At 36.8% G+C, this 23352-nt stretch overlaps 1 protein-coding gene across 1 annotated transcript; it reads left to right on the top strand.

Moving 5' to 3' along the window:
* Positions 1 to 784: 784 nt before the first annotated feature.
* On the top strand, positions 785 to 4590 carry LOC144025079 (uncharacterized). Its single transcript, XM_077531088.1, has 6 exons — positions 785 to 1893; positions 2048 to 2142; positions 2221 to 2265; positions 3499 to 3676; positions 3761 to 3934; positions 4023 to 4590. Exons 1-6 carry the CDS (start codon positions 858 to 860, stop codon positions 4112 to 4114), a joined length of 1620 nt encoding a protein of 539 aa, XP_077387214.1. The 5' UTR covers positions 785 to 857; the 3' UTR covers positions 4115 to 4590.
* Positions 4591 to 23352: the final 18762 nt, after the last annotated feature.

The following is a 23352-nucleotide window of genomic DNA, read 5'->3' as shown; positions in this document are numbered from 1 at the left end:
AAAAGACTTGACTGGGATACAGACACCAAACTAACAGCAAGATGTGACAAGGACCAGAGTGGACAATGAACAAATAAGAATTGCAGAAAGCTGGGAACTAAATATAAGCACTAACAACTTAGACGAGAAAACACCTGGACATGACACACGTGGCTGAGGGGGGCTGATTGGATGACACTAGGGATGACAAGCACAGGTGGACATGATAAAACGTGACTAGACAGACAATGAGAACGGGGACACAAGGAAAAACATGACAACCAAAATCTAACTAAAACCAAATCGGCAAAATGCGGATCATAAGAGTGGCGTACGTTATCGAGTACAGTGACAGTTAACTATCTATCCATCCATCCATCCATTTCCTTAATCGCTTGCTCCTCACAAGGGTCGCGGGGGTGCTGGAGCCTATCCCAGCCGGCTTTGGGCAGCAGGCGGGGTACACCCTGAACTGGTTGCCAGCCAATCTCAGCAGTTAGTTAACCATTTCTGCTAAATAAACATTCACAGTGAATAGAATACAACTGAATAGAATAACACAGTGTTAGATCAATTAATATTGATGCCAATTTGCTTTCCATGACCCTAACATTAAATTGCACCTTCCTTCCATGACTGTCAGTCTTCTAGTATTTTGCATCACACACAATTTGATGATTACTTACTTGTCAATTATAGAAACCAGAGAAATTGCCTCCTTTGTGGAAGATTGTGTTGTGTGGACACGAAAAAGAAAGGCTAGCAATAATGGCACCCAACCCCCAAAGAGGTGTCGTGACATCATCCCAAATACCAGTGAACCAGAAGATGCTAAATCACAGCGTCTCACAAAAAAGCAGCACTGGCACAGTCTTCACATGTCTGTCCATGCCGTACCAGCGAGAGGGACAAGGAGAAAGTTGAACACGACGACAGAGATCCTCACAAGAAGGCAGAGAGGCGAACAACCTGATGGGTCTGGGAAGGATATACAGTCCAAGGTGACCACGAGGAAGTTCAACACAAGATCAGTGACTCTTACAAACAAGTCTGATGAATCCAAGAAGGCTAAACAAAAAAGGAGAATAACTAATTTTGAACCAGAGTCCAGTAAAATAAAGCAGAGTGGTAAACCATCTGAAGAGTGCTTGAAGACGGTTAAAAGGACCAGGGGGAAGTCCACCAAAGAAACAGAGAGACCCACAACAAAGCAGAGAGGAAAACCAACCCAGGGGACTGTAAAGGCTGTGTTGACTAAAGGGAGCAGTAGAAAGTCCAGCCAAAAAACAAAGACCCCCACAAAGAAACTGAAGGGTAAACAAATTGGGGAGTCTTTCATATCTGTGCCTTCTAAAGATAACAGGAGAAAGTCTAGCAGAAAACCAGAGACTCTTGCACAGAACAAGGCTAAACAACCTGAGGGCTCTAAAAAGGATGCGCAGCTGACAAGGACAAGGAGAAAATCCAACACTGAACTAGGACCCTTTGGGAAAAAGCCAAGCAAACCGAGTGAAGGACTCGGGAAAACCGCATCACCTAAAGCTACCAAGAGAAAGTGTATCACTAAACCAGAGACTCTCATGAAGAAAAGTGAATCCACTAAGTTGTCGAAAGAAAGGACAAAAAGAAGGTTGGGGAAAAGACGACACCCCCTTGCAAAAAAACTGAGGGGCAAAACAACTGATGGGCCTGTGAAAACCATGCCAACAAAGGAAACCAAACCAAAGTATAACTCAACACCAGAGACCCTCTCAAAGAAGGCGAGTAAAGTACCCACTGAGCTATCTGTGGTCTTTTTTGGGGAGACCACAAAAGAGCCCAGTCCTGACGAGATGACTTTGAATAACAGGAGCAGCAACATTCCACCCACGTTCAAAGGCTTATCAACCTCGCAACAGGTTGCAACCAATCGAGGTAAACTCTAAATTCTCATTTTCATTCATTTCGTTGCCAAAAGGAGACACACACAACAAATAATGGAGGAATTCTTCAATTATTTTTTGGTCAAGTCTGGTTTACTTGAACCAATGTCTTGGTCAACAAACTAACAGTGCTTGTGTCTTTGTAGCCTTGTTTGTACAGAAATATCAGCAGGTTAATAAGCTTGGCGAAGGAGGCTTCGGATCTGTTTATGCTGGTTACAGGAAAAGTGATTGTTTTCCGGTAAGTCTTCATTGTGCCTCCATCAAAAAAAATAATTGTTTGCTTTGATAACCAAATATCGATCACTCTATCCCATAGGTGGCAATTAAATACATACCCAAAAAGGTCAAAAGTGTCCCATTGGTGAGTGTGTTATCTAACTTCACTGACACGGGCGATATATATAGATATTTTTTTTTAAACTTCAACATAAAACCTAGGACAATATGAATCTAATCCAACTAGACATTACAGTTTTTAGACAAAGACAAATTAAAGGGAAGTCCACTAAGGGGGCTTGTTGTGGGATTAGACACCTGTCAAAGGTCACGTGACTGGCAGTCTCTCATGTAATCTTATTGTAAGAACAAATTGACAGTGTTTTGTTTCTAACATCTGGGCAGAGGCCAATTGGAAGTTTTCCGTTATCAGAGTGTCAGGTCTTACCACAAGAATAGAGTTGAGTGGGTGGAGGTAAAGGAGGTAAACAGGTTTACATTAAGAAAATTTGTGGTAAACACTTTAAAGTCTAGCGTCATTTGTTAGTGACCATGAATGGAAGGGATTCGGTAAAAGCCCTGAAATAAAGATCACACTTGGGTTACGAGAGGTCACAGTGGTAATCAGAAAAAATAGTAGAACTGAAATCTCACTGAACATTTTCCCTCGAACTTTTTTTTTTTTTTTTTTTTTTTTTTTAAATCCGATAGAACATCAATGGATTGAAGAAGGACTTCCCCATTGAAGCATTGCTCATGCTACAAGCATCAATCAAAAAGAACTCTGATGGGAAGTCTGCAGTTGTGTCTTTGTTGAACAAATATGATCTGGAGCACGAGATTGTACTGGTCATGGAGAGGCCAGTCCCGTCTGTAGACCTGTTCACTTACGTTACAAGATGTAGGATTGGCGCCCTGCCGGAGTGTGAGGCAAAGGTACTAAAAATACTTGGATCACACATACTGTACAATGATTGAAATTTGTCAGTTCAGTTTTTTGAGCATCCGTTCCTTGTGGTATTACTAAAAAATAAACTCACAGGACACGGTGATTGTGAGAGTGAGGAAGGGATTTGTTTATTCAAAATGCTGTTTTTATATGATCTCAAGTGACGGTAGTATCCCATGAACAAAGGCGACCATCATCCTTGAGGCAATTCATGAAAAAATGTTTCATAGCAGTTATAAAATAGTGGTTTCATGACCTCTTCTAAGTGAACCGAAGTTAAGAATACCTTCTTTCCCTAAAATATTCCCCCCTTTTGGGGGTCACTCAACCCCCGAACCAAACGAAAATAATTTAATATGAGAAGACTGGATTTGTCAGTTCTGCTTTTGAGTATCAACACATAACTTCATCTATGTATCCTCTTCTCAGAACATTATGAAGCAGCTGGTTGTTGCAGCAATCAACATGCATGCTGTGGATGTTTTCCATCGAGATTTAAAGCAAGAAAACATTCTTTTGGAGGCCACTTCCAGTGTTCCGCGTGTGAGAATCATTGATTTTGGATGTAGCTGCTTTGCAAGCAACGAGCCTTACCAGGACTATAATGGTAGGACGCCTGATTCCTGTTTTTTTAAAGCACCCAGTGATATGTGTAGATTTAGTCAGACCTTCATGTGCCTGGTCCTTGTAGGCACTTTATGTTATGCTCCTCCAGAGTACGTTCTAAGGCGAACATACACTGCCGGTCCGACCACTGTGTGGCATCTGGGCGCACTTCTTTTTGAGTTGATGGCTGGATCTAAGCGGTTTGACACAGTCATGTTCCTTTCCCAGATGCTAAGATTGAATCGGGTTCTATCTGAAGGTAAGATACGGTTACGGTATATGGTCATTCTTGTTCCTTCTATGTTGCTGAAAACAATTGTATCTTACGCCACTTACTCTCATATCAGAATGCGAAGATTTCTTGTGGAAATGCTTGAATTTGGATCCGGAGAAGCGGGCCACACTGGAGCAGATGCAGCAGCACCCGTGGCTCATATGAAGCTACACAACATTCGACACCCTTTCCCATTTCCCAATGACGCTGGGAATAACAGTTGGTTTAGATAATACATGAATATGAGAAAGACTTGCAAAAATAACTAGTAAAGGGCAGGAAATTTCAGGGAAAAAAATAGAACTTGACGAGATGAAAGGCTGTCAATCACATAATCACCATTTGGGGGCAAGCAGGGTCGGAACCGTCTGGTACTATTTTCTGATAAAAGATTCGGGACCGGAACGGTGCTTCGGTCCCGAAATATGACGACCACTGTCCAAACCTCACGTTAAATAACCTGCCAGGCTGCTACACAACAAGAAAGTAAACTACTATGTCGCGGGGAGCGTTTCGGCGGCACAATCGCATATTGACAATTTGGCAAGGACAGGCGCAAAAGTGTGTGGGGAGAAACGGAGGACGCTTTTGGAGCGAGTTCTGTCCACCAGCTCCCGTTCTCTGTGTATCTGACGAGTCACATCGATGTACGCACGTCTGTGTTTTTCTTAACTGTTACTTTGCACATCATTGAAAAGAATAAATTTTTAATCAAAATAAGTTTCTCACGTAAGCCTTTTTACAATCATGTTACAATAAGTGTAATTCAGTAGCCTAATGCATGTGTAGGGCCTGTTGTGTTTTAATGTGCGTTATAGTGTCGGTATGTCTGTGCCAAGCAGCTTTCTTTGCATTTCGGTGGTTTGAGGAGGTATGACACCAAATAAATAAATAAATAAATACAAAATTCTGGCCGTGCGGCGAACTTTATGGCAGGGAGTTCCGGCAATAAATTCTAGCCACTTTCACCCACTTTCAAAGTACAATATGCTAGCTTGCATGGTCAGCCAACACTTTAACACTAATCATTGAACAAATATCGGATAGAACTGCAGCAATGAAGGCATACCCGCTAATGTCTTTGGTCACTACTGTTTACAAGTTTGGTCGTCATTGTAGCAGTTTGAAGTTCAGTAATACAGATTTATAAGTGTACACAGCTAATGATAATTTCTTTTTTTATGGGGAAAGAGGTCCTCTCAGAGCTGCTTGTATATTAAACATTAGCACTATCATTAAATGAATATGTACTGCCAGAAGTCAGGATTTTGATGTACGGAACACTGCATGGTTCTTTTTTCATCATTGCACTTTGTGTTGCTAGTTATTTTCTATTACTTACACTTTAATTTGACTTAAAAGGCCCATGTTATTCAACGTTTCCACATACTAAAATAGTTGTCAAATGTGTAAAAGACATGTTTGTGACATGCATTCGGCAAAATTGACCTTGGATCTAATATTTTTGCTGTCCCCAAATCAGCCAAAAAAACAAAAACAAAACCGATCTGTTCCAAACAGCCTGTTTTAGGAGTGTGTCACTTTTATGTAAATAGCTGCGCCAGGCCACACCTAGGCTATACCCGCCTCTCTTGAAGGGGCTGTGATTTTTAGCTGCGCTAGCCATGTGCTAATGTTGTGAATGGAAACGACTGGCCATGGCGAGCAAAAGCAGTGTGGTACAACCGTACCAATTTGAGCCAGGCAGACATGTATTTTACACATTTTAGAACTATTTTAATATGTGGAAAAGTAGCGCTAACGTTTTACCATAAGAAAAAGTAGCATAACGTTACTACAGAGACTATGTTGTAGCGTTAGTTTGCTGTAACCGACAACTCTCCCGCGAGCGTTATTTTGCCGTGAATGAATCTGATTTGCTGTGAATGCTTGTACACATTTACAAGCGGTTATGAATAACACAAATAGCCACATTTAGGCCACTGCGCGGTCGCAATGTGCAAGCCGTCTCGCCGAGACCACCTGGCGGCCAGTTGCCAGTCACGGCAAAATAATCACCGCGATATATATAGGTATACTTCAGCAAATGTCAAAAAGTGATTTATGACCCCAATAAAACAATGATTTATTGCACCCCCCAATAAAACTTTATTGCCCCCCCAATAAAACCATTCATATCCTAGCCCTTTGAAGTAAGCCCCGCCCCCTTCCGCTTTCTTAGCCAATCAGAAGCCGTTATTTTGAATTAAGCCCCTACCCAATTGCCACCTTCTCAACCAATCAGAGGCCGGAAGCCAGCTCCTGTCAAAAATGATTGATAACATTCCGCTCTGCTTCCCACAACATCAAACAAATGTTTTCCGGTCCCCCCACCCCCTTTAACAAACATAGGGTTCCGGTCACCCCCCAAACAGTAGCTTTATAGTTTTCCGGTCCCCCCACCCTTCAACAAACAATTGATTCCGGTCTTACAGGAAGGATCCTACCACCAGCTTTTGAAGTAACAATGGGGGAGCGCCCCCCTGTAATTCGAATTACTGATAAAGCTGCCTACTTTGAAGTACAAAGTGTATCAACCGTAGGAACCCCCGACCCCCCCTTATCACCATGTTGGGCGGCAGGAAGCCCCCACCACCGCCCTCTATCGGGTATGTGCGTGCGTGAATGTAAATTAGTACGAGGCTCACTTATTCGAGTTAAAGTGTTGTGAATATTAAAAAAATGTTATCCATTTGTTTTATGTTTTTTAAATAAATAAAAGAGACTTACCGGTGTTTCGGAATATGAAATCGCGTCTCCTTCGAGGGTTTTTTTTCTTTTTTTAAAAATAAAATAAAAAAAATAAAGTTTCTGTTTCTAACCAATTCTATCCGATGGAGAGGGGGAAATATAGACGAAAAAACAGATTATTCGTGCGTAAAGGGCGGTTATTTAACCCATTTCAGAACCGCGTCCTTTTTCTTAGACTAAAAACTTGTGTATCTGTGTGACTATGTAAAAGCCAATGGGGGGTGGCGGGGAGGTGTGACTCCCTCACGCCGCGGTAAACGGCGCCATCTAAAGGGCAAAGGATGTTACAGCGTATGATTAAGAGAGGGAGCATTAAAGTTAGTCTACAAAAGTAAATTAGGGTATTAAAATGTTGATAATGAATGTAAAACCTAAAAATTTGATTCAAAGGTATTCAATTTGTAAATTATACATTTTGGATGACGGAACAATGTATGGCATTAGAGTAGCCTTTAAATATTAAGTAGGGTTAATTTTAAATTTTTGGCGACAGCAGATCGAAACTAGCATCATACTAAACCCCCCAGCAGCCATCTTTTTAATGTTACTGAACACTATCCTATATTAAACCAAACTTAACTCATTTACGTTTCGGCTACAAATGATACGTTTTATTTTTATATGGTATCTATTATAAGACGATGGATGCTAGAATTTGTACATTTTATATATACGTGATGTTTATAGGTATGCTTAGACGTGTATGTTTTTATTATTTTATGTTTATGATGTGTACAAGAGTACGCTGTTTTGGGAGGGATGGGAAAATTTGTTTACCTTTTTTTGTGTGTTTAAAAAAGATAATAATTGTACTAGTTTTTTTTTTAAAATACTGATTTTGGGAGAGAATATATAATCACAAACTCAGGCAGTTCCTGCCTGTGGACATTATTGGTCAGACGTCTGCTTCTTTTTAAAACTAAGAGAATTGAAAGTCTGAAACTTTGAGTTTCTTGATGCGTTATTAGATTTATACTCTACTTAACCCTTAATCTTTAATCTTAAAGCCGATCTTTGCAACAATTTAACCAAAATCATCTTCTTATTAGTAGATTAACACCATAGTCTCTTACAAAGGGTATTCCTGTAAGCCTTTGGCTAATAGTTTTCTATAAAAGGATCCACGGTCTGAATTTATGACACCATAGATCAGGGGTGTCAAACATAAGGCCCGGGGGCCGGATCAGGCCCGCAATGGGGTGTTTAATCCGGCCCGCGAGATGGTTTTGTAAAGTTTAAAAAAAAAAAAAAAAAAAAAAGACTGTCGGCCCAATTAATCAGCCGGCTACAATCAAAGCTTATAAATTCATAATTACACAAGTAAGGCTCAGTTGAGCAATGCATCTTGTACATGGAATTGCTCTGAATGTCGTTATTTTAAACACAATTTAAAGTTAGTTTGTTTAAAAAATAAAAACATGAATCAAACACAAACATGCTGAATAAGACACATTCAACTACACATATGACAAGGATTAACGTCCTTATAACTTCATTAACGGCACCCGGCACACAATCAGAGAACAATATACAGGTTTATGCAAAAAAAATTTAGGACAATATTTGTACAGATGCGCCCCACAATTTACGGCTGGCCCACAAATAGCGAAAATCTGCATGTAATTGACGGCAATGTTTTACAAATTATTTTACAATTTTACCGATCCGGCCCAATTACAAATATATTTTCCTCCATGTGGCCCCTGAGCTAATATGAGTTTGACACCCCTGCCATAGATGTATTTGTGCATGAAGAGGGGTGTGTACACTTTTATTTTAATTTTAATTAGAGTGAGGCGTGAAATTAATCGGTTGATGTTTTGTGCATTGTATTTGATAGCAATGTAATAAAGAAATCTCGGTAGGATGAACACAATAAAGTTGGTATAATTTTGTCTACAAAAGTAATCTAGGGTATTAAAATGTTGATATTGAATGTAAAACCTAAAAATTTGATTAAAAGGTATTCAATTTGTAAATTATACATTTTGAATGACGGAACAATGTATGACATTAGAGTAGCGAAAATTTGTTTACTTTTTTTTTTTTTTGTGTGTGTTTAAAAAAGATAATAATTGTACTAGTTTAAAAAATACTGATTTCTGGAGAGAATATGTAATCACAAACTCAGACAGGAACTGCATGTGGACATTATTGGTCAGACGTCTGACAGCGTGTGTGCATGTTTTTTTTTGTTTTTTTTTTTTCCTGTGTTTTTTCCCATTAGTAAAACAGACTGTTATATCTGATGCTTTAGTCTGAAGTATACTTTGTATTACGATACATGCGATTCTATACCTTCTATTTAAAACTAAGAGAATTAAAAGTATGAAACTTTGAGTTTCTTGATACGTTAATAGATTTATACTCTACTTAACCCTTAATCTTTAATCTTAAAGCCGATCTTTGCAACAATTTAACCAAAATCAGCTTCTTATCAGTAGATTAACACCTTAGTCTCTTACAATGGGTATTCCTGTAAGCCCTTGGCTAATAGTTTTTTTTTAGAAAGGATCCACGGCTTGAATTTATGACACCATAGATGCAATATGTATATGAGCGAGGATGTGTACACTTTTATTTTAGGGCTGTAGCATTTCAAATTGGAATTTTCCACATTTACCAGATTTAAAGACACACTTAGATGTTATCCTAAATGTGATTCACTGTGCAAAATAATAATACTAATGACACTAAATCACGGCAAGGCGTTGCTCACGTTCTAGTTGTAAACCTGCTTTGGGGATATACATTTTCTACAAATGTACCACTGAGAATATTTACGAGCTTGTAAATAAAATACTAAAGGGGTACCAACATGAAAAATTAAATTTTTGGAGGTTTTAGCTGTGTTAAAAATGCTCTTACCTCGCCAAATACATGACCGAATTGGAGTTTTCCTCCATTTCCCCCCTCTCTGAGAAATTCTGTTCTACAAAACAACAGCCCCACCCATCCTGAGAAAAAAAGCTGTAGGCGGCCATTGACACCATAAGGTTACCCTCTCTCACGTTTTTGGTGTACGTCTAGCTATGTATTTTATGTTTTCGAGCTGTTGTATATAAGATTGTGTTGTACATAAGAATTTTACCCCCTCTTACGTTTTTGATGCGTTATAAAACTAATAAATGCGCTGATTTTTTTTTTAAAAAGGATTAGACTTAGAGAAGGTGTTGGTGGCACTCTCATGAATAAAGCGCGCAAGTTGTTTTAGCCCCTCTGCAGATGCGTACACGTATAAAATGTTATTTTTCTGTTTCTAGTTTTGTTACCGCTAGTGCTATAATTTGTGTCTATACGATTTTTATCGGATGTCTCTATGTATTTTTGTTGTTGTTTAAGTTTATAAGGTTTGTATATACGAATGCGCTGTGTGGAAACGGGTTTTAATATCTATCGTTTTTGTAATATTTAAAAAACTAATAAATATACTGTTTTTTTTTTGTTTTTCTTAAACTGATTTATGAAAAGGACTTGTAATCGCAAACTCTTTTTTTAAAAGCAGTAACTGATTTTAGGAGGTGGAGGGGCAATGTATTATGGGGATCATACTTTTTGAAATCTTTAAACTGTCGAATGTAAGAGTCTTCTATCTTGATGTTAGCCTTTTTATCTGAATATGTATGAATGAAATATCTTCTAATAATCAGCTCGGATTATTTCAATGGATAGCCCTGTAACCCTTAGGTTAGTAGTTTTTTAGAAAGTATCTGGGTATGAAATATGTTATGTTAGGAATATGGCGCGTACGTGAAGAAGGTACGTCTGGCTATGTATTTTATATTTTTGAGCTGTTGTATATAAGATTGCGTTGTACATAAGAATTTTACCCCCTCTTACGTTTCTGAGGTGTTATAAAACTAATAAATGTACTGATTTAAAAAAAAAAAAAAAAAAAAAAAAAAGGATTAGGCTTAGAGAAGGTGTTGGTGGCACTCTCAGGAGCAGAGTGCGCAAGTTGTTTTAGCCCCTCTGCAGATGCGTACACGTATAAAATGCTATTTTTCTGTTTCTAGTTTTGTTACCGCTAGTGCTATAATTTGTGTCTATACGATTTTATCGGATGTCTCTATGTATTTTTGTTGTAGTTTAAGTTTATAAGGTTTGTATATACGAAAGCGCTGCGCGGAAATGGGTTTTATCCTCTTATCGTTTTTGTAATATTTAAAAAAACTAATAAATATACTGTTTGTTTTTTTTGTTTTACTTAAACTGATTTATGAAAAGGACTTGTAATCGTAAACTTTTTATTTTTTTAAAAGCAGTAACTGATTTAGGAGGTGGAGGGGGAGGCTGGTCCAAAGTGTGCATATGTGCACGCGTGTGTACGGTGTCGGTGTTTACGCCTAGGGGGCAGTAAAACAGTCTTTGAAAGTGATTGTCATACGATGCTTCGATCTGAAGTATACTACTTTGTAGTCGTGTATAAATAATTTTATACATTCTTTTTAAAAAGAGAGAAATGTAGGTACGAATGTTCGAGCCTGTTAAAATGCAGCGAACTTTATACTTGATTTAGAAATTATTCTTTAATTTACTAGGGCAATGTATTGTGGGGGTCATACTTTTTGAAATCTCTAAGCTGGTGTTTGTAAGAGTCTTCTATCTTGATGTTAACCTTTTTATTTGATGATGTATGAATGAAATATCTTCTAATTATTACCAGGGCTTCTATCAATGGATACCCTTGTAAGGCTTAGGATTGTAGTTTTTTAGAAAGTATTCGGGTATGAAATATGTCATGTTCGGGACATGGTGCGTACGCGAAGAAGGTTGATGTAGTTTTATTTTTGTTTTGTTTACGATTTAGTTTTTTTTAGGGGGATGTAGGCATCGTTTTAAGGTGCCAGGTGTATTTTGTGTAAATAATATATGGATATTTACTTTTTATTTTTGTTACCGATAGTGCTTTGTTTCGTGAAACCCTTATGTTTTGTTTTGTTTCTTGTTTTTTTTTAACTTACCCTTCGATGATAAATAAAACGTCTTTAGACTTATCGCTAGCGAAGATGTAGCACGTTTAACATTCTAAATAGTTTTATCGCTGCACGACGTATTCGAACTAAGAGATCCCAAGTCTTTGTGAGTTTTTATTTCTCTTTTAAATACTTAGAAATTCCCATTGTTAAATTAGCCTATAAGATATTATTGAATAGGATAGGCTGTAAGATTAGCTATACTAAATCACCCCTGGATTTAAAACATAAAACTATGAGATTTAATCAGAGCGTAACAATCTACCGCGACGATCTTTTTTAATCTTAAAACCGCTCTTTGCAGCAATTTACCTAAATATATAGTGAACAAACGTGTATCTTGTATGACTAAGAGACATTTAACTTTTGATTGAAGGATTTATTTTTTTCCTTACAAATCGCGCTTACATTCCGATGATACGCGTAGGTAAACAATTTTTTACAAGTATGATTGTGAAATAACAGCTACTAAATTACTTAATTTGAATGAATAATATTATTTAAGACGTCTACCCATCTAACGCTTTAAAAATAGCGACATAATTCAGATAAAAATATTATTCGTACTATATTGTTTGTTTTTGTTTTTTTACAATAGTTTCCGAGTTCTCACAATAGATGTTCGATGATACTATTTTATGTTTTTCTTACCGGTATGATTAACGTGTATTACATTTATGACTTTTCGCTATTATCTTTGCATCGTTTTAAGGTGGCCGGTGTATTTTGTACAAATAATATATGGATACTTATTGATTTTTGATCAATTTTTACTCGTATATTTACCTACTTTTGCTTTTAGGCGTATGTTAGTTAGTTAGTTACTTGTATATGAGTGCGTATTCTAACTTTCCCATTCACTTCTTGGTTCCATTCCATCACCCCTGTGAGACCGGACTCGTCTACTTAATATCACTAAAGTCTGTTCAAAAATCATTGGACACCCTGACAGAGCCTTATCTTCCTTTTGTGACCGAATCCTGCTCGATCCGTTTCACTCACTTCATCGAATGTTTGAGTGGCTTCCATCATCTCAGCAGACTGAGACGCCCACTCTGACGAACACAGCGGCGGAGGAGGAGGACTACATTTGTCCCCAGAACACTAAAATCTCTTGAACAGTGACCCCCCTCCCGGGCCAAATTGCGACAGACTGGCTGACTGACACGTAGCACTTTAGTGTGAAGCACGGAGCACTTTCTTTTGTTTTTTTTTATTGTTATTTATTATTTTTCGTATTTGTTTTTTTTTAATGTTCATTGATTTCATGTTTTGTTTTTTTTAACTTCCCCTCGAGGACAAATAAAAGCGTTTTTGAATTGAATATTTAATTACTTGTGGTATTTTATTCATTTTTAAGTTATTTTTTGGTCTTAAAAAGAGAAACTAAAGTCTTTATCACTAGAAGTTTAATAGTTTTTTTAATTCCTATCCACGCATCCCTCGCCACTTCCTTGCTCCACCGGTGGTCTAAAACTCGATAAGAAAACAAACGACAAACATGATTTTAATCCATACAGATATATTTTTTATTTAGTTACACGGGACGTCAACAAAAAGACATGATATACATTGTAAAGCACATCAAATAAAACATAGGGACGCACCTTGCTTTCAATAACAGTTTGGAAGTTTTTCATTTCATTTTTAGTTTCAAAGACTCGTCGTTGTCGTAATAATATTTAGCACAGTCAATAAACAATGTCATGACGGTCACCAAATGTCCCGCTTTAATATCATGGTTACACCAATTATTCAATACATATTCCATCGTGTCAGTCATGTTTACACGGTTCTTCAACATTTTGTTCTCAATGGATGTGTGTAAAATGTGAAATTTCTCTACAATTATGCAAGCTTTCAAAAAAGATTCGCCCATCTCACACGTACCAATCAGCGATCAGATCCAGTTGTTCATGGCTCAGTCCTCCGTCCCAACAGTTATCGAGAACGATCTTAATTCTGTCTAACACCATACGCTCATGAACGTAGTCGTGTAGCACAAATTCTACGATGCGTTGGACTTCCTCGGTAGTCGTCTCACGATGGGTTATGGTTAAGATACGGTGAATCGTCGACAGAAAACGTCCGTTATACAGTAGTTTCATGATACCTTCAAAATTCCGAGCAAGATAATACGGTTCCCGATCATAAAATAAGCAGGGATGTCTTAATTGACTCGGTAATTTTAAATCACATCCGGAGCAATTCTCTCTGCTATATTTATGGATAGCGCTCATCAATATATAGCTAACAGTCTGCTTAATACAATTATATCTTGCATTTATTACCCACACGTCCGGTGCATAGTTCCAAACCAATTCACCCTCCCTCTCCTTAGGCCGGGCAGAAGCCGTCGGTAGACTGGTTAGCGAGTCGTCGTCGTCCACGGAGGTCTCAAGAGAGGAAACGTTACTTTCCGTACCGTCCTCAGTCGGGCGATCATCGGGTTGAGGAGACCCGGGCGGAGGGTTATTCTCCTCTTCCTCAGCGATAGGGTCTATCATCTGTAAATATAAACGTAGGTAACCCTCCTTTTTTTTAAATTATTATTGATGTTATTAGGCTACATCGATTCGTCAAAAGTAGTTTACCGGGATGGATGCCGTAGACCCGAAGTCAGTAGACGATGTCGAGGATAAGTTGCAAGCGGTCATGGGGCTGGAACTCCGGTAGGGTCCGTCGATAAAGGTTACGTTTGCCTCATCCTCTTCGACGTCCGAACGCTCAGGACTAGATGCTGTAAAATTTGGCGGCTCGCTGAAAATCTGCATACTTCTGGAGAGTCGTGGGGATGTCCAGATCGTTCTAACTCGATCCCCCGGAGGTGGTGGCACTAGTGAATCTCCTCAAAGATTATCAAACGTTCGCGATGTTAGGGTTTTTTTTTCCCGAAGGGGGAGCGGTCTTTATTAGCACGAGACCCCCCACAGGGGCGTGGTTTTTACCAAAAAAAGGTTGGTGGCGCTAAAACAACAGATTTTTTAAAAATGAAAGTCAGAGAGTCTCCTTGATTCCTTCGCACATTAAAATCAATATGCGACTAATATAAAAACATTTACCGTAAAATAAAACATCTTTGAATAAGTCCCCCTGTTTTAATCCGGGATAAAACATTTAACGATAATATTCATCAGTAAAGACACAAGGGGTATAAGCCGACGTTTAAAGCGTGTAAAGACGTCGCTAAAGAGTAAACTCTCGGAATAACTTTAAATTATAAAACGTTAGCCTCACGAATAATTAGTCAATACGGGAATCGAGTAGTTAAATATTAATTACAAATTTTAACGGTATACGCAAGCAATAAAAATACAAGCGGGCGATTAATACTCGACAAAGTTACGCCTAGAATTTTTAAAATCCGTAAAAATGTGTAAACACGTTTTGTTTTACTTTGTTTTGGAGGGACCGAGTATTTTGAAACATTTCATAGTAAAGCGTAAGGAGAACTAAAAAGTTTCATAAAGGTAATAATTTGACTTTATAAAAAAACAAACAAAAAAAAACAGTACCTAACTAACTCAATTCGAGTTTATTTTATACAGCGCATTCAAACAGTCTAAGCCATCGTAAACTAAAAGTAGGTAAATATACGAATAAAAACGGATCTGAAATAAATAAGAAGTAGATGTGTACATAAGTATCCATATATTATTAACATAAAATACATCATACAGTTTAAATGATACCAAGTAAACCAGATAACTTAAAAATGAATAAAATACCACAAGTAATTAAATATTCAATTCAAAAACGCTTTTATTTGTCCTCGAGGGGAAGTTAAAAAAAACAAAACATGAAATCAATGAACATTAAAAAAAAACAAATACGAAAAATAATAAATAACAATAAAAAAAAACAAAAGAAAGTGCTCCGTGCTTCACACTAAAGTGCTACGTGTCAGTCAGCCAGTCTGTCGCAATTTGGCCCGGGAGGGGGGTCACTGTTCAAGAGATTTTAGTGTTCTGGGGACAAATGTAGTCCTCCTCCTCCGCCGCTGTGTTCGTCAGAGTGGGCGTCTCAGTCTGCTGAGATGATGGAAGCCACTCAAACATTCGATGAAGTGAGTGAAACGGATCGAGCAGGATTCGGTCACAAAAGGAAGATAAGGCTCTGTCAGGGTGTCCAATGATTTTTGAACAGACTTTAGTGATATTAAGTAGACGAGTCCGGTCTCACAGGGGTGATGGAATGGAACCAAGAAGTGAATGGGAAAGTTAGAATACGCACTCATATACAAGTAACTAACTAACTAACATACGCCTAAAAGCAAAAGTAGGTAAATATACGAGTAAAAATTGATCAAAAATCAATAAGTATCCATATATTATTTGTACAAAATACACCGGCCACCTTAAAACGATGCAAAGATAATAGCGAAAAGTCATAAATGTAATACACGTTAATCATACCGGTAAGAAAAACATAAAATAGTATCATCGAACATCTATTGTGAGAACTCGGAAACTATTGTAAAAAAACAAAAACAAACAATATAGTACGAATAATATTTTTATCTGAATTATGTCGCTATTTTTAAAGCGTTAGATGGGTAGACGTCTTAAATAATATTATTCATTCAAATTAAGTAATTTAGTAGCTGTTATTTCACAATCATACTTGTAAAAAATTGTTTACCTACGCGTATCATCGGAATGTAAGCGCGATTTGTAAGGAAAAAAATAAATCCTTCAATCAAAAGTTAAATGTCTCTTAGTCATACAAGATACACGTTTGTTCACTATATATTTAGGTAAATTGCTGCAAAGAGCGGTTTTAAGATTAAAAAAGATCGTCGCGGTAGATTGTTACGCTCTGATTAAATCTCATAGTTTTATGTTTTAAATCCAGGGGTGATTTAGTATAGCTAATCTTACAGCCTATCCTATTCAATAATATCTTATAGGCTAATTTAACAATGGGAATTTCTAAGTATTTAAAAGAGAAATAAAAACTCACAAAGACTTGGGATCTCTTAGTTCGAATACGTCGTGCAGCGATAAAACTATTTAGAATGTTAAACGTGCTACATCTTCGCTAGCGATAAGTCTAAAGACGTTTTATTTATCATCGAAGGGTAAGTTAAAAAAAAACAAGAAACAAAACAAAACATAAGGGTTTCACGAAACAAAGCACTATCGGTAACAAAAATAAAAAGTAAATATCCATATATTATTTACACAAAATACACCTGGCACCTTAAAACGATGCCTACATCCCCCTAAAAAAAACTAAATCGTAAACAAAACAAAAATAAAACTACATCAACCTTCTTCGCGTACGCACCATGTCCCGAACATGACATATTTCATACCCGAATACTTTCTAAAAAACTACAATCCTAAGCCTTACAAGGGTATCCATTGATAGAAGCCCTGGTAATAATTAGAAGATATTTCATTCATACATCATCAAATAAAAAGGTTAACATCAAGATAGAAGACTCTTACAAACACCAGCTTAGAGATTTCAAAAAGTATGACCCCCACAATACATTGCCCTAGTAAATTAAAGAATAATTTCTAAATCAAGTATAAAGTTCGCTGCATTTTAACAGGCTCGAACATTCGTACCTACATTTCTCTCTTTTTAAAAAGAATGTATAAAATTATTTATACACGACTACAAAGTAGTATACTTCAGATCGAAGCATCGTATGACAATCACTTTCAAAGACTGTTTTACTGCCCCCTAGGCGTAAACACCGACACCGTACACACGCGTGCACATATGCACACTTTGGACCAGCCTCCCCCTCCACCTCCTAAATCAGTTACTGCTTTTAAAAAAATAAAAAGTTTACGATTACAAGTCCTTTTCATAAATCAGTTTAAGTAAAACAAAAAAAACAAACAGTATATTTATTAGTTTTTTTAAATATTACAAAAACGATAAGAGGATAAAACCCATTTCCGCGCAGCGCTTTCGTATATACAAACCTTATAAACTTAAACTACAACAAAAATACATAGAGACATCCGATAAAATCGTATAGACACAAATTATAGCACTAGCGGTAACAAAACTAGAAACAGAAAAATAGCATTTTATACGTGTACGCATCTGCAGAGGGGCTAAAACAACTTGCGCACTCTGCTCCTGAGAGTGCCACCAACACCTTCTCTAAGCCTAATCCTTTTTTTTTTTTTTTTTTTTTTTTTTAAATCAGTACATTTATTAGTTTTATAACACCTCAGAAACGTAAGAGGGGGTAAAATTCTTATGTACAACGCAATCTTATATACAACAGCTCAAAAATATAAAATACATAGCCAGACGTACCTTCTTCACGTACGCGCCATATTCCTAACATAACATATTTCATACCCAGATACTTTCTAAAAAACTACTAACCTAAGGGTTACAGGGCTATCCATTGAAATAATCCGAGCTGATTATTAGAAGATATTTCATTCATACATATTCAGATAAAAAGGCTAACATCAAGATAGAAGACTCTTACATTCGACAGTTTAAAGATTTCAAAAAGTATGATCCCCATAATACATTGCCCCTCCACCTCCTAAAATCAGTTACTGCTTTTAAAAAAAGAGTTTGCGATTACAAGTCCTTTTCATAAATCAGTTTAAGAAAAACAAAAAAAAAACAGTATATTTATTAGTTTTTTAAATATTACAAAAACGATAGATATTAAAACCCGTTTCCACACAGCGCATTCGTATATACAAACCTTATAAACTTAAACAACAACAAAAATACATAGAGACATCCGATAAAAATCGTATAGACACAAATTATAGCACTAGCGGTAACAAAACTAGAAACAGAAAAATAACATTTTATACGTGTACGCATCTGCAGAGGGGCTAAAACAACTTGCGCGCTTTATTCATGAGAGTGCCACCAACACCTTCTCTAAGTCTAATCCTTTTTAAAAAAAAAATCAGCGCATTTATTAGTTTTATAACGCATCAAAAACGTAAGAGGGGGTAAAATTCTTATGTACAACACAATCTTATATACAACAGCTCGAAAACATAAAATACATAGCTAGACGTACACCAAAAACGTGAGAGAGGGTAACCTTATGGTGTCAATGGCCGCCTACAGCTTTTTTTCTCAGGATGGGTGGGGCTGTTGTTTTGTAGAACAGAATTTCTCAGAGAGGGGGGAAATGGAGGAAAACTCCAATTCGGTCATGTATTTGGCGAGGTAAGAGCATTTTTAACACAGCTAAAACCTCCAAAAATTTAATTTTTCATGTTGGTACCCCTTTAGTATTTTATTTACAAGCTCGTAAATATTCTCAGTGGTACATTTGTAGAAAATGTATATCCCCAAAGCAGGTTTACAACTAGAACGTGAGCAACGCCTTGCCGTGATTTAGTGTCATTAGTATTATTATTTTGCACAGTGAATCACATTTAGGATAACATCTAAGTGTGTCTTTAAATCTGGTAAATGTGGAAAATTCCAATTTGAAATGCTACAGCCCTAAAATAAAAGTGTACACATCCTCGCTCATATACATATTGCATCTATGGTGTCATAAATTCAAGCCGTGGATCCTTTCTAAAAAAAAACTATTAGCCAAGGGCTTACAGGAATACCCATTGTAAGAGACTAAGGTGTTAATCTACTGATAAGAAGCTGATTTTGGTTAAATTGTTGCAAAGATCGGCTTTAAGATTAAAGATTAAGGGTTAAGTAGAGTATAAATCTATTAACGTATCAAGAAACTCAAAGTTTCATACTTTTAATTCTCTTAGTTTTAAATAGAAGGTATAGAATCGCATGTATCGTAATACAAAGTATACTTCAGACTAAAGCATCAGATATAACAGTCTGTTTTACTAATGGGAAAAAACACAGGAAAAAAAAAAAACAAAAAAAAACATGCACACACGCTGTCAGACGTCTGACCAATAATGTCCACATGCAGTTCCTGTCTGAGTTTGTGATTACATATTCTCTCCAGAAATCAGTATTTTTTAAACTAGTACAATTATTATCTTTTTTAAACACACACAAAAAAAAAAAAAAGTAAACAAATTTTCGCTACTCTAATGTCATACATTGTTCCGTCATTCAAAATGTATAATTTACAAATTGAATACCTTTGAATCAAATTTTTAGGTTTTACATTCAATATCAACATTTTAATACCCTAGATTACTTTTGTAGACAAAATTATACCAACTTTATTGTGTTCATCCTACCGAGATTTCTTTATTACATTGCTATCAAATACAATGCACAAAACATCAACCGATTAATTTCACGCCTCACTCTAATTAAAATTAAAATAAAAGTGTACACACCCCTCTTCATGCACAAATACATCTATGGCAGGGGTGTCAAACTCATATTAGCTCAGGGGCCACATGGAGGAAAATATATTTGTAATTGGGCCGGATCGGTAAAATTGTAAAATAATTTGTAAAACATTGCCGTCAATTACATGCAGATTTTCGCTATTTGTGGGCCAGCCGTAAATTGTGGGGCGCATCTGTACAAATATTGTCCTAAATTTTTTTTGCATAAACCTGTATATTGTTCTCTGATTGTGTGCCGGGTGCCGTTAATGAAGTTATAAGGACGTTAATCCTTGTCATATGTGTAGTTGAATGTGTCTTATTCAGCATGTTTGTGTTTGATTCATGTTTTTATTTTTTAAACAAACTAACTTTAAATTGTGTTTAAAATAACGACATTCAGAGCAATTCCATGTACAAGATGCATTGCTCAACTGAGCCTTACTTGTGTAATTATGAATTTATAAGCTTTGATTGTAGCCGGCTGATTAATTGGGCCGACAGTCTTTTTTTTTTTTTTTTTTTTTTAAACTTTACAAAACCATCTCGCGGGCCGGATTAAACACCCCATTGCGGGCCTGATCCGGCCCCCGGGCCTTATGTTTGACACCCCTGATCTATGGTGTCATAAATTCAGATCGTGGATCCTTTTATAGAAAACTATTAGCCAAAGGCTTACAGGAATACCCTTTGTAAGAGACTATGGTGTTAATCTACTAATAAGAAGATGATTTTGGTTAAATTGTTGCAAAGATCGGCTTTAAGATTAAAGATTAAGGGTTAAGTAGAGTATAAATCTAATAACGCATCAAGAAACTCAAAGTTTCAGACTTTCAATTCTCTTAGTTTTAAAAAGAAGCAGACGTCTGACCAATAATGTCCACAGGCAGGAACTGCCTGAGTTTGTGATTATATATTCTCTCCCAAAATCAGTATTTTAAAAAAAAAACTAGTACAATTATTATCTTTTTTAAACACACAAAAAAAGGTAAACAAATTTTCCCATCCCTCCCAAAACAGCGTACTCTTGTACACATCATAAACATAAAATAATAAAAACATACACGTCTAAGCATACCTATAAACATCACGTATATATAAAATGTACAAATTCTAGCATCCATCGTCTTATAATAGATACCATATAAAAATAAAACGTATCATTTGTAGCCGAAACGTAAATGAGTTAAGTTTGGTTTAATATAGGATAGTGTTCAGTAACATTAAAAAGATGGCTGCTGGGGGGTTTAGTATGATGCTAGTTTCGATCTGCTGTCGCCAAAAATTTAAAATTAACCCTACTTAATATTTAAAGGCTACTCTAATGCCATACATTGTTCCGTCATCCAAAATGTATAATTTACAAATTGAATACCTTTGAATCAAATTTTTAGGTTTTACATTCATTATCAACATTTTAATACCCTAATTTACTTTTGTAGACTAACTTTAATGCTCCCTCTCTTAATCATACGCTGTAACATCCTTTGCCCTTTAGATGGCGCCGTTTACCGCGGCGTGAGGGAGTCACACCTCCCCGCCACCCCCCATTGGCTTTTACATAGTCACACAGATACACAAGTTTTTAGTCTAAGAAAAAGGACGCGGTTCTGAAATGGGTTAAATAACCGCCCTTTACGCACGAATAATCTGTTTTTTCGTCTATATTTCCCCCTCTCCATCGGATAGAATTGGTTAGAAACAGAAACTTTATTTTTTTTATTTTATTTTTAAAAAAAGAAAAAAAACCCTCGAAGGAGACGCGATTTCATATTCCGAAACACCGGTAAGTCTCTTTTATTTATTTAAAAAACATAAAACAAATGGATAACATTTTTTTAATATTCACAACACTTTAACTCGAATAAGTGAGCCTCGTACTAATTTACATTCACGCACGCACATACCCGATAGAGGGCGGTGGTGGGGGCTTCCTGCCGCCCAACATGGTGATAAGGGGGGGTCGGGGGTTCCTACGGTTGATACACTTTGTACTTCAAAGTAGGCAGCTTTATCAGTAATTCGAATTACAGGGGGGCGCTCCCCCATTGTTACTTCAAAAGCTGGTGGTAGGATCCTTCCTGTAAGACCGGAATCAATTGTTTGTTGAAGGGTGGGGGGACCGGAAAACTATAAAGCTACTGTTTGGGGGGTGACCGGAACCCTATGTTTGTTAAAGGGGGTGGGGGGACCGGAAAACATTTGTTTGATGTTGTGGGAAGCAGAGCGGAATGTTATCAATCATTTTTGACAGGAGCTGGCTTCCGGCCTCTGATTGGTTGAGAAGGTGGCAATTGGGTAGGGGCTTAATTCAAAATAACGGCTTCTGATTGGCTAAGAAAGCGGAAGGGGGCGGGGCTTACTTCAAAGGGCTAGGATATGAATGGTTTTATTGGGGGGGCAATAAAGTTTTATTGGGGGGTGCAATAAATCATTGTTTTATTGGGGTCATAAATCACTTTTTGACATTTGCTGAAGTATACCTATATATACCGCGGATTGTATTTTAGCAAAAACAATACGCGACCGCTTCAGTATTATCCGAGTTCCAGCCACCGTCTGCTTTATCATATTTGACCTCTTGTAACCAAACAACCTCCACATTACAAATTAGGGGTGTGAATTGCCTAGTACCTGACGATTCGATTCGTATCACGATTCACAGGTCACGATTCGATTCGATACCGATTAATCCCGATACGAATGGTCACGATTCGATACCGATTAATCCCGATACGAATTTATAAGTCGATTGTTGCGATTTTTTTTCATTCATATTTAGAAAATACTAATCAGTAAGCTTGTAGAGTGTAAGATTTATATGAAAATGTATTATTTATTTATCTGAAATTTCAGTCTTATAGAGGTTGTAATCTGTTTCATGTTTGAACAGCATTAAAATAAAAATATTAAGGCTTAATGTGCCGTTCATATAACATTCTTCCATGCTCAAGGTGTGAATCCTAAAAAAAAAAAAAAAAAAAAAAAAAAAAAAAAAAAAAAAAAAAAAAATCGATTCTGCCGATTATTGAATCGATTCGAGAATCGCGCGATGTAGTATCGCGATATATCGCCGAATCGATTTTTTTTAACACCCCTATTACAAATGTAGCTCCCACTTTCAGCACTAAAAAATAAAAATATGACTGTAATATGGTAGAAGGTATGATATGGTACATCTCTAATTGAAAGGATAGGAAGGAAGACTAAAGCAAGATAAAATGTTAAACTTACACCGTTCACGTTTGCAGTCATGTACCATCATTGGGACCAATCCATTCTGTTTAAACGAGTTGCAAATCCAGCCCTGAACATACTTTCACTAACTAAACAGTCCTTCGAGAAAGGCTGTCAGTATACGTCCTTCAAAAATAAAATTAATCCACTGTCTTCTCAA

The sequence above is a fragment of the Festucalex cinctus genome, chromosome 1 (genome assembly GCF_051991245.1).
Source record: "Festucalex cinctus isolate MCC-2025b chromosome 1, RoL_Fcin_1.0, whole genome shotgun sequence".
NCBI classification, from domain to species: domain Eukaryota; kingdom Metazoa; phylum Chordata; class Actinopteri; order Syngnathiformes; family Syngnathidae; genus Festucalex; species Festucalex cinctus.
This window is presented reverse-complemented; position numbering and strand designations above follow the sequence as displayed.